This window comes from Fukomys damarensis, unplaced genomic scaffold, assembly GCF_012274545.1.
Source record: "Fukomys damarensis isolate Sample0158 unplaced genomic scaffold, DMR_v1.0_HiC HiC_scaffold_9, whole genome shotgun sequence".
NCBI lineage: Eukaryota > Metazoa > Chordata > Mammalia > Rodentia > Bathyergidae > Fukomys > Fukomys damarensis.
Genome location: NW_022900921.1, coordinates 41,478,509 through 41,493,723, shown reverse-complemented (window position 1 = coordinate 41,493,723; position 15,215 = coordinate 41,478,509). Strand labels below are relative to the sequence as shown.

General features: G+C 47.9%; 1 protein-coding gene across 8 annotated transcripts in view; it reads right to left on the bottom strand.

The window, feature by feature from the left end:
- The window catches only part of Fer1l5 (fer-1 like family member 5), a 45,869-nt gene that overhangs the window by 20,893 nt on the left and 9,761 nt on the right, over positions 1-15,215 (bottom strand). For 4 of the 8 annotated variants that reach the window (XM_010638112.2, XM_019209606.2, XM_033761705.1 and 1 more), the window contains exons 10-19: positions 12,337-12,367; positions 11,141-11,256; positions 10,786-10,906; positions 10,253-10,305; positions 8,601-8,669; positions 5,744-5,787; positions 5,578-5,660; positions 5,410-5,504; positions 4,207-4,356; positions 3,398-3,575 (exon numbers count right to left, since the gene is read on the bottom strand). In XM_010638112.2, coding sequence (XP_010636414.1) covers positions 3,398-3,575; positions 4,207-4,356; positions 5,410-5,504; positions 5,578-5,660; positions 5,744-5,787; positions 8,601-8,669; positions 10,253-10,305; positions 10,786-10,906; positions 11,141-11,256; positions 12,337-12,367 — 940 coding nt within the window. The remainder of the gene's footprint in view (positions 1-3,397; positions 3,576-4,206; positions 4,357-5,409; positions 5,505-5,577; positions 5,661-5,743; positions 5,788-8,600; positions 8,670-10,252; positions 10,306-10,785; positions 10,907-11,140; positions 11,257-12,336; positions 12,368-15,215) is intronic. The other 4 variants (XM_010638114.2, XM_010638115.2, XM_010638113.2 and 1 more) reach the window with 3 other exon arrangements.

Below are 15,215 nucleotides of genomic sequence, written 5' to 3'. Positions count from 1 at the left end.
TATGTACTTTTTTTGTGTGTGTTTTTGTTTGTTTTTTGAGACAGGGTCTCACTATGTAGTCGAGACTGATCTGGAACTCACTAGTAGCCCAGGCTGGTCTCGAACTCACAGCAATCTTCCTGCCTCAGCCTCCCGAGTACTGGGATTACAGGTGTGTGCCACTATGCCTGGCTCTAGGGTATGTACATTTTATGGTATGTAAATTATACAGGTAAGTGAATTATTTACTGAATAAAAAAAGATTTTTCTCATCAACATAAATGCAAAAATCCTAAACAAAATCTGTAGAGGGTTGGGCATGATGGTACATGCCTGTCAGCCAGCTACCTGGGAGGCTGAGGGAGGAGGTGCACAGACCAGAGACCAGCCTAGACCACTCAGTGGGAACTTACCTGAAAAAGAAAATTGGGGGTGGTGGTACCAGGAATTGAGCTTAACCTTGCGCTTGCGAGGTAGGCAGCGGCATCACTGAGCTAAATCCCTGGCCCGGTTAAGTGATTTTCAACAATGGTGTCAAACTAATTCAATGTGGGAATGAACAGTGTTCTTTATCAAATAATGCTGAACCGGATATGTATGTAGAAAAAAGAACCTCAACCCCTCCTTCATACCATATATAAAAAAAATAAGTCAAGGGCTGGAGATTTAGCTCAGTGGTGCCGCCACCTGCCTTGCAAGCGCAAGGACCAGAGTTCAAGCCCCAATACCAAAAAAAAAAAAGTCAAATTAGATATAAACCTAAACAAAGAGGCTAAAATTGTAAAGCTTTTAGAATAAACACAGGACAATAACTCAATGATCTTAGGTCATGATCTAATGCAATTATTTCTTGGACCACATATTAGTCATAAACGAAAAAAAATCAACAAATTGAACTTTACCAAAATTAGAAATCTGTAATCTTCAAAAGACACTATTTAGAAACTGAAAAACCAAGTCATACACTGGAAAATAATTAGCAAAGGACCTATATCCAAAATATAAAAGGATGCCTGCAGTTTAGAATAAAAAGGCAAACCCAGTGAACAGTCCCTTCACCAAAGAAATGTACAAGAATGTCCAATTCTCTATATTTTACATGGGGTGGTGAGTTCATGAGTATACAGATCTGGCAAGAGATTTAATGTACAAATCAGTAAGAAAAATACAGCCAAATGGAATAAAGGATAAAAGAGATAGGTTTTTTGTTTTTGTTTTTTTTTTTTCAGATAAACAAATGCCTGCATCCATATGAGAAGAGGCTCAGCTCCCATCAGGCAAAAGCAAATTAAGGCCCACTGAGATACTACCTCACATTCACTAGATTGGTGAAAATTAAAAGGCTGGGCAACAAGTCCTGGTGAGAGAGCAGCATCGCAGGAATTCTCATACCATTCTGATGAGAGTGTAATTTGGAATAATCGCCATTGTCTTGAGACTCTCTTCCACTCCCAGGTATATAATTTAGAGAAAGCCTTGCACTTATGACCAGGAGACATGTACAAGACTGTTTATAACAAAATTATTATACTAGCAAGAAGAGATACAACCTCAGTGTCTACATATACCACATAATTTGTGGTATAATCATATGGCAGAATATATACACAAGTGAAAACAAACCCATATAAAAATGTAATGTTGAGCAACAGATGTAAGTTTGCAGATGAACATAATTAAGAGTCCACTTATATAAAAAAAGAACAGTATCTCACTTAAAGTTCCATACCTTGGGGGTAAAGATTAAAAATAAAGCAACAGAGGGCCGGGGGTTTGGCTCAGTGGTTCCACCGCCTGCCTAGCAAGTGGTAGGTTCCGAGTTCGATCCCCAGTACCAAAACAAAAACAAACAAAAAAAAAGCAAAGGATGACATACACAAGGGACAAGACCATGGTTATTTTGGGCAAATGGATCTGAGAAGGCCAAACAGGGACCTTGTGAGACACTGACAATTTTCTATTTTCTGAGCTAGTTGGTGAGTTCATGGGAACCCATTCTTTTAAAAACTGTAAATATATTTATATACTTTTGTGTGCATATATCATAATATAAAAAAGAACCCTGAGTGAAATGAAAGAAAACAGGCACAAAGGACCACAAATTGTATGACCCCGTAAACATGAAATGCACAGACTAGCGACAGAAAGTAGAGTAGTGTTTGGAGGTGGGGGAGAAGTGGGGAGCGAGCAGTAATGGGCCTACTCTAAAGATGATTGTGGTGAGGGTCACTCGGTGCTGTGAATATGCTAAAATCCACAGGCTCATATGCCTCAAATGCGGAAATGGTGTGGCGTGTGAATTATGCCTCAACAAAGCTTTTAAGTAGTAGGCGAGAAGTGGGGTCACAGAAAGGCTCTCAGTGGGTGACGGGCGATGCTGACAAAGACAAAAGCGGGACAGCATTACTCTGTGGCAGCGGTTCTCAAACTTTAGCATTCACCCAAATCACGGTTTTGTTAAAATACTGAGGCTCTATCTCCAGGTTGTCTGAATCTATAGGTGTGGTGTGGGGTCGAGTCTGCGTTTCTTTTCTCTTTTTTTTTTAATTTTGAGACTGGGTCTCACTGTGTAATTCAGGCTGGCCTTGAACTAACTATGTAGCCTAGGCTGGCCTCAAACTCACGGTGACCCTCCTGCCTCAGCCTTCCGTCTGGAATAACAGGTATGTTCTACCATGCCCAGCTACTTTTTGTGGTGCTAGAGATTGAACCCAGGGCCTCATGCATGTCAGGCAAGTGCTCTACCACTGAGCTACAATTCTGGTCTTTTTTAAAAAGAAATTTTATTGAGACAGTGTCTCACTAAATTGTCCAGGCTTTCTTCAAATTTGCAATCCTCCTTCCTCAGCCTCCTGCATAACTGGGAATATAGCTGTGTGCTGTCACACACAGCAAGAATCTGCATTTCTTTTTTATTTATTTATTTATTTATTTATTTTTTTAATTTTATTTTTTTTTTTTTTGAGACAGGGTCTCACTATGTAGTGAGACTGACCTGGAACTCACTATGTAGCCCAGACTGGTCTGGAACTCACAGCGATTCTCCTCCCTCAGCCTCCCGAGTGCTGGGATTGCAGGTGTGCGCCACCACTCCCAGCAAGAATCTGCATTTTTAACAAGCTTGCAGGTGATGCTGCTGGCCCTGGGACTCTGCTACTTACTCTACAGTGCCCGATATAGATGCCCAACAAATCTCCATTGTATGAGTGGGGGGATAGGTGGTTGGCTGGGTGTGTGAGATGGTGGATGGCTGCCAGCTAAGGCTGAGTGGAATGCTATGTAAGTGGGTAGATGGATGAAGGGAGGGTGGACGGTAACTGAATGGCTGGATGGGAGGTTCAGGGGAACCGGAGAAATGGGGTCAGGGAGGTAATGATGTGGAAAGTCATAGGAAGAAGGACTTGAATTTGACGATCACCATCGTATATCACCGGGCTGTACTGCGTGGTGGACACCAGAGGCTTGTAATTCAGGTCCATCTTGTTTCCATAGTGGCCGATGCTGACCTCAAACTGGATCAGGTCTTTAAAGTTGGGCATCATGGTACAGGAGAGGAAGATGACACACAGCCCATACTTTTGGCAGTTCTGGTGTTTCTAGAACAACAGGCCCCCAACCCCCAGCACAGGACCTAAGCCAAGGGATGGACACTGCTGTATCGAGGTAGAGAGGTGAAGAGGAGATGCTCTATTCTCTCGAAAGCCCCTTCTGCCTTTTAGGGTTCGAGATTACTGACCACTGCTCTTCTCCCTCTGCTCTGCAGACTCCTCTGCACGCCTCTTAGACAACAGTGTTCTGTGAGGCTCAGCTCCTCCTCCTTCCGCCCCACCTTCCCTGGCACATTGATGACCCCATGCTTAGCAGCTTCCCAGCCTAGGCTCTGAGGAAGTCTCACGAGCACACACCATGATGGGTTCCATCATCACCCCTGCACCTGCTCCTCCTCCAGGAGGCCCAGCTTGGTGTCGGTCATCCCTAGCCACCTCATCCTCAGAGGCAGCAAGGGATGTGAGCTTGGGGAGTCTGCCTCACTTCCTACTTCCTGTTGGTCAGTGGCTCCGACTGTTCTGTTTCTACGGTGTCTCTAGGATCTGTCTCCTTCCTCCAGCTCTCCTCCATGAAGACTGCATCCCCATTTCCCTTGACCAGGTAGCCCCAACCTGCTCCACTCCAGTCTATTCGTGTGGGGCCAAGAAGGGGTGGTGGTTACCTCTTTCCCAGGCTTACCTCAATCCTGGCCACTTCCTGGGAGAGATCCCTTATCATAGTGTGTTGGTGGGACTTGATTTGGGTGACTAACTCCAGGAGGACTCGGCCTTGATAAGACAAACCATCCCTAACTGCATCAGGAACACCCTGGGAGCAACAGAGAGAACACTGGAGAGAAAAGGGAAGAGAGCGGATGATTCTTCCCAGAAACCCACACGGCAAAGAGGAGGCCGGGGAGGTGGGAGGGCTCCAGATCCCCAGTCACTGCCATACCAGGAAATCTCTGGGCCCAACCTCTCCTCTGCCCTTTAGCATCCAGCACTCCTGTCATGCCTTCCAACTGCTGGCCAGTTCGAGAGATTGCAAGCAAATGCTCAGCCGTCAGCAGGCACTGTGATAATCACAGCATGTGCTCCCAGCCTGGCCAATCAGGGCATGCCCCACCTCCTTGGTGACAGAGATTGGTCCAAGGAAAGCACACATGACCTAAGGAGACCAACCAGAATGCTTCCCTAAACCAGGGCATGGCAACATGCATGTAATTCCAGTACAACAGGAGGCTGAAACAGGAGGATCACAAGTTCAAAGCCAGCCTCCGCAATTTTGCGACTTAGCAAGAACTTGTTTCAAAATTTAAAAAATTTGAAAAAGGGCTGGAGATGTAGTTTAGTAGGGAGGCTCTGGATTTAGACCAAGGAAAGGAGGAGAGAAAGGAAAGGAGGGAAGGCATTAAGGGTGGAAGAGGAGAGAGGGAGTGAGGGAAAGAGCCTCCTACAGGCCTTTCTCACTCATAGTCCTTCCCAGACTCCTTTCCTTTTCCTTTCCCAACTCAGGTTGTGTTTCTGGCATTTATCACCTGTTTTTTTGTTTATTGGTTTTGGTTTTTTGAGACAGGCTGGATTTGAACTCAGAGATTTTTCTGCCTCAGCCTCCTCCTGAGTGCTGGGATTACCTCACCAGGTGTTGTGCCACCACACCAGGCTCTCCTCGTCTGTTTTGAATAACCTCATGCTTTCCATGTTTACCTGGACTGTGTCTTTTCCTCCTGCAGAACTCTTACCACAGGGCTCCATGGCCCTTGCTCTGTTCCTTCCCTGCCCCTACTTGTGCCCTAGATATACCCGCCTCCAGCTCTGGCTCCGGAGGGCAGAAGCCAGTACAGAGCTCCCCGGGAAGCTCCTAGGCCCTGGTGCTCTACTGGCCAGTGGTGGTAAAGCTTACAGTGCCTTGTTCCTGGATCCTGAGTCGGGCCTTGGGACCCCCGTGGAGGGGCAGGAAGCTGGGGCCAAAGCAGGGCAGGAAGCCCGAGTAGAGGCCTGCAAGGAGAGCAGAGCTTGAGAGGAGGGTGGGCCAGGGCAGGACAAGGTGGGGAGGGCGGACCGCTCTTGCCTCCAATCTCAGCCCCAGAGGACGAGATGTGGCCTAGTGACAGGCTGGCTGTGCCGATCTCGGCCTGGCAGTCACTCCTGGAGCTGTGGAGAGAGCATGGCAGGCTGAGCCCGTGGCCCTGGCATCCACCCCTCTGCACCACTCTGGGTCTCGTCCCATGGCTCACCAGTCCAGGGCTCGGAACTTTATGTAGCTGGAGAGGCAGGGCAGCTGCGGGGGCGGGAAGAACTGTGAGCATGCAGGGAGGGGAGGCCCCCTCATTTTCCAGCGCTGGGGATTGAACCAAGGGCCTTTGTGCTGAGCTACAGGCCTAGCCCTCTTTTAATTTGGAGACAGGGTCTCTGTAAGTCCCAAAGATTGACATGCAATCCTCCTGCCTCAGCTTCCCAGAGTGCTGGGGTTACAGTCAGGCACCCTCACACCTGGCTTCTCTCAGAGATGTTAAGAGCGATGGAGGGGTCCTGGGTCACTCAGTGCTCAGCTATCATTAATCACAGGTGAGCTGGGTTTCCCATGAGGCTTTGGCTTTAGAGAGCCTTGCAAGGCCTGGGACTGTGTCCATTTATCATTGTGTATTCTTGCTCCTGTATTTGGTCTTACTTCGACATGGGCTATGGACTCAGCCCCTCAGGCCTGCCAGGCTCTACTGCTGGGCCACATCCTCAGCCATTATGTACTTGCTGTTAAAGCAGCAGGACCTGAGAGACCTCGGCCCGCCCTGCCTGTGGATGGATCCAGTCCTCCGCAGTCCTAAACACACTCATCAAATCCTGATGGCACAGGCTGTCAGCCTTCTAAACAGCAAACAGTAAGTAATAGCTTCAACTGTGGCAGGGTTTCAACTGTCCCCCAGCCCATACAGCAACTGAGTCTGAGCCCAGACTCCCCCACTGACCAGGTGCTCGTTCTCATTTGGGGAAACTGAGGCATGAGGTTGAGTTCCTAAAATTCTCACACTGCATTCAGGGGCAGGTGCCTCAGAGATCTTACCAGCCACCCCTAATCTAGTGAGGGCTACGATGGGTCCCTCTGTGCAAATGGGGTGAGGCCCAGAGACCAGCTCAAGGTCACACAGTAAATACTGGAATCAAGATTTGAGCTCCAGCTTCTGAGTCCCTGCTGTGTTGTTCCCTTGGATGTTAATGCACAGGTGAGGGCCCAGAAGAGGTGCTGGGGTTGAGGTCTGAGTAGGACCCCGAGTTCCTGGAGCTGGGGTGGCTGGAACCTCCCAGGTCCCCACCCTCCTCAATTGCCTCTGCCAGCCCTGGCAGCTGGGCAAAGAAAGAGGCGTTGGGAAGCGGGAGGCCACAGCCCAGGCTCAGGGGAAAGATGGGCACCACGTGACATCTGGGTCTTGTGGAGTAACAGGTCCTCCAATTTCAAACTCATGACAGAGCTGCCTTTTTCTCCACCTGTTCAGTCTCCTAACCTTCCCCAGCTCCTTGCCTTGACTCCAGCATGCTGTGCCCTCCTGCTCTGGGGCCTTGGATGGGCCACTGGCACAGGCCCGCACCCAAATGACCTCAGCTCTGGGGACTGTATGCTGAGGGGAGAGCGAGGTCCAGAGGTATTTGGAGATGTCACTAAGGCATCCACGTGGCATCTGAGGGCCTGGGCCACCAGTCTTTGTCAAAGCCAGGAAAAGGTGGCAGGGAGCCCAGCAAAGGTGATGGAGGGATTGGGCTGCCTCTAAGATCCTTTCCTACTTTAACAGCCTATAAAATCAAGATAGGTATGTAGTGGCCCGGGCCTTTAAACCTAGCATTCTACAAGGCTGTGGCAGGAGGACTGCAAGTTTGAGCCCAGACTGAAATTTAGTGACTTCGTGAAACCCTGTCTCAAGGAGGGAGGGCAGGAATGCCATGCAGTGCTAAGGCTCTGGGGTCAATCACCAGCACAGGGCAGGGTGAGTGTCTAGCACATCATCCAAGGAGGTGAGGCGTTTGAGGAATGGTTCCAAATGATGCCTTGCCAGTGGGCTGACTAGCAAAACGTCTAGAAGCAGCAGAAGGGAGTGCAGAGGAGGGAGTGGGATTCATATCATACACTGTGAGGTAAAGAAAGCTGAACACCCTGGGGAGTTTGGCTGCTGTTCCCCAGAGTTCTGTGCATTTGCCCTTGATAGAGCTTTAGCTGTCTCTCAAAGTGATTTAACCTCATGTAGCTGGAAGCCTGGCATGGAGTCACTGGGTCATTAAGGCTTCAAGACAACAGTCACCCCTGTGGCTGCCAGGTAGGGAACCCCAGGGAAGAGCAGCTTGGAGCAGCGTGACCTTGAACTAGCAGGGATCCTCTGCCTCAGCCTCCTAAGTGCTGGGATGACAGGCGTGCATCACCACGCCTAGCTGAATCAGTCTATTAAAAATAAAATCAATCTATGGTTTTCAAATGGGAGTGCTGCTGCCATCAGATGTTATTTTGGTCATTCTGCTGTTGGGAGCTCAAATTTGGAGAGTCAGCAGAGGAGCAAACAGCATTGTGCCACATATAGCCCTGGCAGTGACCATGCCCTAAGTGTCTTTACAGCATCCACGTGGCATCTGGTTGTCTCCAGGGCACACTGCCCACAAGATGAGAAATTTAAAATAAGAAAAAAAAATTTTTTTGCAGTACTGGGGATTGAATCCAGGGCTTTCACACTGAGCTACATCCCCAGCCCTTTTTTTATTTTGAGACAAGGTCTCACTAACTCACTAAATTGCCCAGGCTGGTCTTGAACATGTGCTTCTCCTGCCTCAGCCTCCCAAAGTGCTGGGCTAGGATTCCAGGTGTGTACCACCAAGTTCAGCTTTGAACAAGTCTTGAAAGTGACTTGTTTTCTCTCTTAATGTGAGTGAACAAGCACGTTTAAATTCTCTGGAAAGTCTAGGCCTGTGGCCCACTCACTGCTTGATACTGGATAGAGTACAGTTCTCTGGAAGTTCCATGGCCTCTTTAGACTCCCCACAGGCACAGCCATCCGGACCCACCTCCCGTCCCACCTCAGACACTGGACCATCAGCAGGCAGCACGGGAAGCCATACCTGGATCTGGAAGGTCAGGATCTGGTTCCATATTGGGTTGTCGGTTTGGGGTTGCACGTTTGTCCTAAGCTGAGAACACCCCAAAGCCGGGTCAGTGTCCCCTGCAGCACTTCAGCCCTGCCTGCCAGCCCTGTCCCATCCGGCCGAGGGTAGACCACTCAGACGACAGGGCAATCCCAGGCCTAAAGTTGTGCTTGGGCAACTTCTCATCAGTTCCAACTTTTTTTTTCTCAGTACCGGAAATTGAATTCAGGACCTTGCTTTTGCGCAGCAGGCACAGCACCACTGAGCTACATCCCCAGCCCAACTCCAGCTTCTTTTGTGTGGAGCTGGGGAGGGAACCAGGGCTTTACACCTACTGGGCAAGCTCCCCACTACTGCACTCCACCACCAGCCCTTTCACTTTCAAGTGGATGCAGATAGGACTGCTGATTTTATTATTATTTATTATTTATGAGTGTGCACAGATTTTGTTAGGTAAATTTTGAGATCCCAGCAGCAGAATGACCAAAATAGCATCTGATGGCAGTGGCACTCCCATTTGAGAACCATAGATTGATTTTATTTTTAATAGACTGATCCAGCTGGGTGTGGTGGTGCACTCCTGTCATCCCAGCACTTAGGAGGCAGAGGCAGAGGATCCCTGCTAGTTCAAGGTCACCCTGAGCACATAGCGAGATTGTCTCAAAACAAAAACAACAATAATAATAATAAGTATGTCCATGGATTCTTGGTACTTCTCCTTTGGAAGGGTGGACATTAATATCCCTTCCCCAGGCAGAACAGAAATGATGATTTGTGAATCTGACATAAAGCTGTTCTCCAGATTTGAACACCAGACCCTTTATTGTACATAACATTCACCAGCACACCCTGGAAAATGCTACTCTGTATTTATAGAAATTTATGGAATGTCAGCAGTTTTCTTGCTAGGAATTTTTATTTTCTAGATGGGGAAACTGAGGCCAGAGGGGATGATGATGGTTTCGATATTTTTGTTTTGTATGTTTTGGGTTTTTTGTTTTGTTTACAGTAATGGGGATTGAGCTAGGGCCTTCACTCTGAGCTACATCCCAGCCCTTTATTATTTTATTTTATATTTTGATTTTTTTTGAGACACGGTCTCCCTATATAGTTCAAGCTGGCCTTGAACTCACTGTGTAGCCAGGCTGGCCTTGAATTCATGGAGATCCTCTTGCCTCAGCCTCCTAAGTGCTGGTTTAACAGGTGTATGTCACCATGCCTTGCTATTTTTCATTCTGAGACAAGGTCTTGTCAATTTGCCCAGGCTGGCCTCGAACTCACTGCAAAGGCAGTGACCCTCCTGCCTCAGCCTTCCAGAGTGCTGGGATTACTCTGGGATCACCAGCCTGGGCTTCAGTGTTGTTCTTTTGTTGGCATGCTGTTTTATTCACCCATTACTCCCCCATGCAGCTGGATGTTTGGGTCCAGGTGGGCCCCTTCTCCCTGTCAGGTGCTAAGAATTGGGAATATGTGACCTGACCTCTCCACAGAGCTCCAGGCTCAGAAGTCGCCTTTCCCCTGGGCAGCTGAGCTGGGACATGACTTTGGGGTCCTTCCCGGCAGCATGCACTTCCTTCACACTGCCCCTAGGGGCTGTGTTGTCTGGGTCCGACCCTTTCACCACATACCTTTTCCCCAATGAGTTCCACCTCCAACACTGGACTCACTGGCTGGTTTCTCCCTGTGAAGAGAAATGCAGGGACTTCTGAGAAAGCAGCATCACTTTTTTTTTTCCCAATACCGGGGATCGAACTCAGGACCTTGTATTTGCGAGGAAGGTGCCGTGCCACTGAGCTAAATCCCCAGCCCGCAGCATCACTTTTTAAGGAGGAAATTCAAGGTGACACAAGCTTCAAACCCTCCCCCAAGACACAGTGTGGGTCCCCTGGGCAGAGGTGTCATTGCTACCGCTGTGCCCTTCTATGTGTCACCCTTGAAATGGCCCAGGATGAGGCCACAGATGATCATGGGAACCTCGGGTCCACACAATGGCATCAAAGGCACCCACTGAAAGCGGGGGGCACAGGGCCTGCATAATTCTTGGTGGAGTTTCAATATCATCTGTTCCCTGGCCCAAATTTTAGGTCAGTGTCAGAAGGAGGGAGAGTGAGAGAGCCCTGTGAGGATCTGGGGTGCCCCCACCCTGCTCCCTGACTCTAACTGAGGGGCAGGTCCTCTGCACAGAAGATGAAGAGCTTCAGGTAAGCCATGGTCATCGGGACAGCCGTGGACTTGAAGACCTCGATGTCTGTGCCAGCCCTGTAGGGCAGCTTTTGATCCACCTGGAGAGACCAGAGAACTGGGTAGGCTCGGAGTCATGGGGCTGTCACAGCCAAGGCCACCCACTCTGTGTCCCCAACCTCCCAATTGGTTTGGGCAGAGTGGGACAGCCCTGTTGCGGCATAGTGGACAAAAGGAAGGATTTGCAGGTGAATGGCCACGTTGAGGGTCCAGGGGTGTCCCAGGAAGCAGCCAGCCAGGTTAGAAATGTCATGGGGCTTAAGGGGAAGCCTCACCAGGGCCTGGTCTCCCACACCAAGGGCACAGATGGTGACCTTCAGGTAGCCTCTCACCCCACTGCCAGGTTCATTTGGCTGGCAGAGGCCCAGCCATTTCCTCAGGAGGGTGTGGCCTGGAGAAGCAGAGTACTGTGGGAGACCAGACCCAGGCCTCTGCCACTCTCCCCGCTAAGCCACTGTGTTTCTGTTTCCAGGGCAGACAGGGAGGGACACATCTTCTGTGTCCCGGTTCCCCTCAGTGCCACAGGGAAACAAGGGTCACTTCTCCAAGTAGGCAATGATTGTGCACTCACAAAGCCACCAAGTGTCACCTCTGGGAAAGAGAGCCCCTCTGGCCACCCTGGGAACCAGCTGAGAGGATGGGTAGTGGGTCGGGTACAGCTGAGAGGAGGGAAAGGAACCAAACCTCCCATGTTCTATTGCACTGTAACCCAATTATACTTCCTTCCCTTCCCCACCCTGGTACCGGGGATTGAACCCTGAGGTCCTCTAGCACTGAGCTACATTCCCTAGCCCTTGATTTGTTTATTTATTTATTTTTATTTGGAGACAAAGTCTCACTAAATATCCCAGACAGGATTGAATCTTTCAATCTTCCTGCCTCAGGCTCCTATGGTTGATGATCATTAACTGTCTATTTCAAAATAGCTAGTGGAGGGGCTTTTGAATACTCCTAATGCAAAGAAATGACAAATATTTGAGGTGATGGCAAAACCAACTAGCTTGCTCTGATCTTCACATTGTATACATATATTGAACTGTCACTCTATACCCCATAAATGTGCCATTATTAGCTACCAATTAAAGATGTTAAGAACAACTTCATTCTCCCAATTCTGGGTTCAAAAATTAGAAATCCAACCCAGGGTTGCAATAAAAGGTCAACCCAAAGGGATGCCTTGAACTTTTAGAGAAAGATGCTATTATTATAAAGTGAGATAAAAATATGATAGGGTGACTGGGGATTTGGCTCAGTGGTTCTGCTGCCTGCCTTGCAAGTGCAAGGGCCCGAGTTCAATCTCCGGTGCTAAAAAAACCAAAAACCAAAACCATAGAGTACAGGAAAATATGATCAGTACAGAAAATAACTCATACCCCACAGTACTCTCCCCCATTTGCGGGAGATCCTGAGTTGTTCTGACCCTGGTCTGACTTTTCTTGAGACAGACATATTTACAGCCACCATTACCTACCTGGAGAGTGGTAGACAAATCCTATGTCTGTCTGCAAAGACAAGGGTGGATGAACATCAGAGCCCTGCTGTACCTGGATCTCAGGCCCCTGTGGGAAGCTTGGGCCCATAGTGCTGTGGGGAGGAGGGGACTCAGGGGGTGGTTTAAGGTCACTGAGTGCTGTGCTCCCCATGGGGATCTCAGGCCCTATTCTTCCCCTCTCTCCCCTTTGCTACCTGGTCATGAAGTGAGTAGCTTTGCCCTGATACATGTCCCTACTATGATGTGACACCGCAGGACCAAAGTAACCAGGCTAACCAGAGAAATGCTAATCAAAACAGCGCTGAGATTCCATCTTACCCCAGAAAGAGTGACCATCATCAAATAATACTAACGATGCTGGTGGGGCTGTGGGGAGAAAGGACCCCTTCTACAGTGTTGGTGAGAATGTACAACGACTACTAAGATCAGTATAAAGATTCCTCAAAGAACTAAAGCTAGAAATTCCATTGGACCCAGCTATTCCCCTTCTAGATATCTTCCTGAAAGAGTTAAAGACATCATATTACAGTGACCCATTCTTACCCAAGTGGCACAATTCATAATAGCTAAATCTTGGAAGCAGCCTACATGACCAGAGACAGATGGATGGATAGAGAAAGCATGGCATTTACATACAAGAGAGAACTACTTTGCTGTAAAGGAGGATACACTTGAGTCATTTGTAGGAAAATGGATGCATCTTGAGACCAGCATAATGTTAAGTGAAAGAAATCAGATACATAAGCTTAAATATTGCTTGGTTTCTTTTCCATGAGAAACCTAAATTATGAAGAGCGAAATAAAAGACAGATGATAGGAAGCAGGGAGATAGATCTTTTGCAAATGGGAAAGAGACCAAGAGATGGAGGAAAGGGGGAAGGAAAGGGAAGGGGATGAAAAAAGAATTAAAATGTGTTATGTACAGGTACCCAACTCCCCACTAATTGTTATGTACTGCAAACATGTATTCATAAATATAAAAATTTTAAAAAAAACAAAGTAACCAGGCCAATGATCATGACCTGAAACTTTTAGAACTATGAGCCAAAATAAACCTCCTCGCTTATAAGATTATCACCTATTTGGCATAGTGACAAAAGCTGATTACTAAGCCTGCCCCTGAGATTTGTATACGAGCTAAGTAGGTGAGAGCACTGTATTGATCAGCTTTTGGTCACTGGGGCAAAATACCTGACCCTTCAACTTAAAAGGAAGAAAGGTTTATTTTGGCTCCCAGTTTCAGAGAGTTCAGTCCGTGGCCAGCTGGCTCCAAGGCAGGAACATCATGGCAGCCTCAACTCATGGCAGCCAGAAAGAAAAGAGCAGGGAAAGGACCTAAGAAGAAGGATCCAGGGACGGATGTAGTCCGCAAGGTCAAGCCCCCATGACCCGCTTCCTCCAGCTGGGTCCCACCTCCTAACAGCCTCTCCAGGAGCCTCTTAATCCAGTCAGTTGATAATTCAGATTAACTGGCATGAGTACTCACTGCTGGTGTTTGAGCAGTCTTGGCCTTAAACAACTCAAAGGGGAGGTCCATTGTCCCCTACTGGCCAGGGGAGGATATGACTTTGAGAGAAGGCCCGCAGTCTAACAGTTACGGCACCCACGCTGGAAGGACGTGGAACCCAACATGCATCACACCAGCCAGCACAGCCTTGACTCTTCCCTGTCTCTGGGGTCACTCACACTGCCGAGCAGAAACTAAATCATTGCCTAACCTTCCAAGACGTCAGGAGGCTGAGGGGACACAGCCACATTTCAAACAGGCCAGGGGGCAGGACCGTGAAGTCCATCTGCTTTCATCTTTATATTTTTACATCCTTAGACCATAAAGTTAAGTGAGATAAATGAGATACACAAGCTAAATACACATAGTAAAGAAACCCAAAGTGTAAATACGTTAAAGAGCACAATGAAAGACAAGCAAAATGAAATGGGGAGATAGGTCTTTTGCAAATGGAAAACAGACCAAGAGATGGAAGGAGAGAGAAGGTGAGAGAGGAAGAAGAGGGGAAGGGGATGAAAAAAGAATCGAGCAGTGTTATGTCCATGTACCAACTCCCCATGGTGAATGGAATCATTAGGTACTACAAACACGTACTCACAAATATAGAATTTTTTAAATAAAAAAAATTTTTTAAAGGAACTTAAAATAACCTGACATTAACCACTCAGTTATTTTCTTGTTGTTCTGTCTCCCTGTCCACATCTCAAAAAGAAACCATAGAATGACCAATCTTCATTTTGTTCTTTGTTTATGCTCCTTTGTGCATAAAACTCAGCTCTTTCGGTTTTGTTTGGGAGGGGGTTGGATCTTGCTAAGTTGCCCAGGCTGGCCTCGAACTCAAGATCCTCCTGCCTCAGCATCTAGAGTTGCTGGGGTTACAAGTGTGTGCCACCAGGCCTGGCAAAACCAACTTCTTCTGCTCAGCCCATAGAATCACTTGTTCTATTTCAGGGCATGACGTGTTGCCTCATTCTAGAATCTCAAAGCTAATCAAAATATTTAAATCAAATTGTTGTAATTTTATCCTCTGACATATCTAAGTGGGATCTGTTTCTTATTTAACAGAGTCAATCAGGAGCCCTCAGAGTGGTAGGGCTGCAACCTGCTGATCTAAGATTCAAATGCAATAGGCCATCCAGTCTTTAATATAGCAACCTACCTTTTCCCGCTCTTCCTGGCTTTGAGGAGTGTTGAGTTAGGCCTTCATGACTATGTGAAATCCCTCATCTCCCAGCCTGTTTCTCAAATCTGTTCACTTTGTGCTCATATCAGCAGCATCTCTCCCCCCACCTCCCTCTCTCTCTATTCTCTCTCTCTCTCTCTCTCTCTCTCTCTCTCTCTCTCTCTCTCC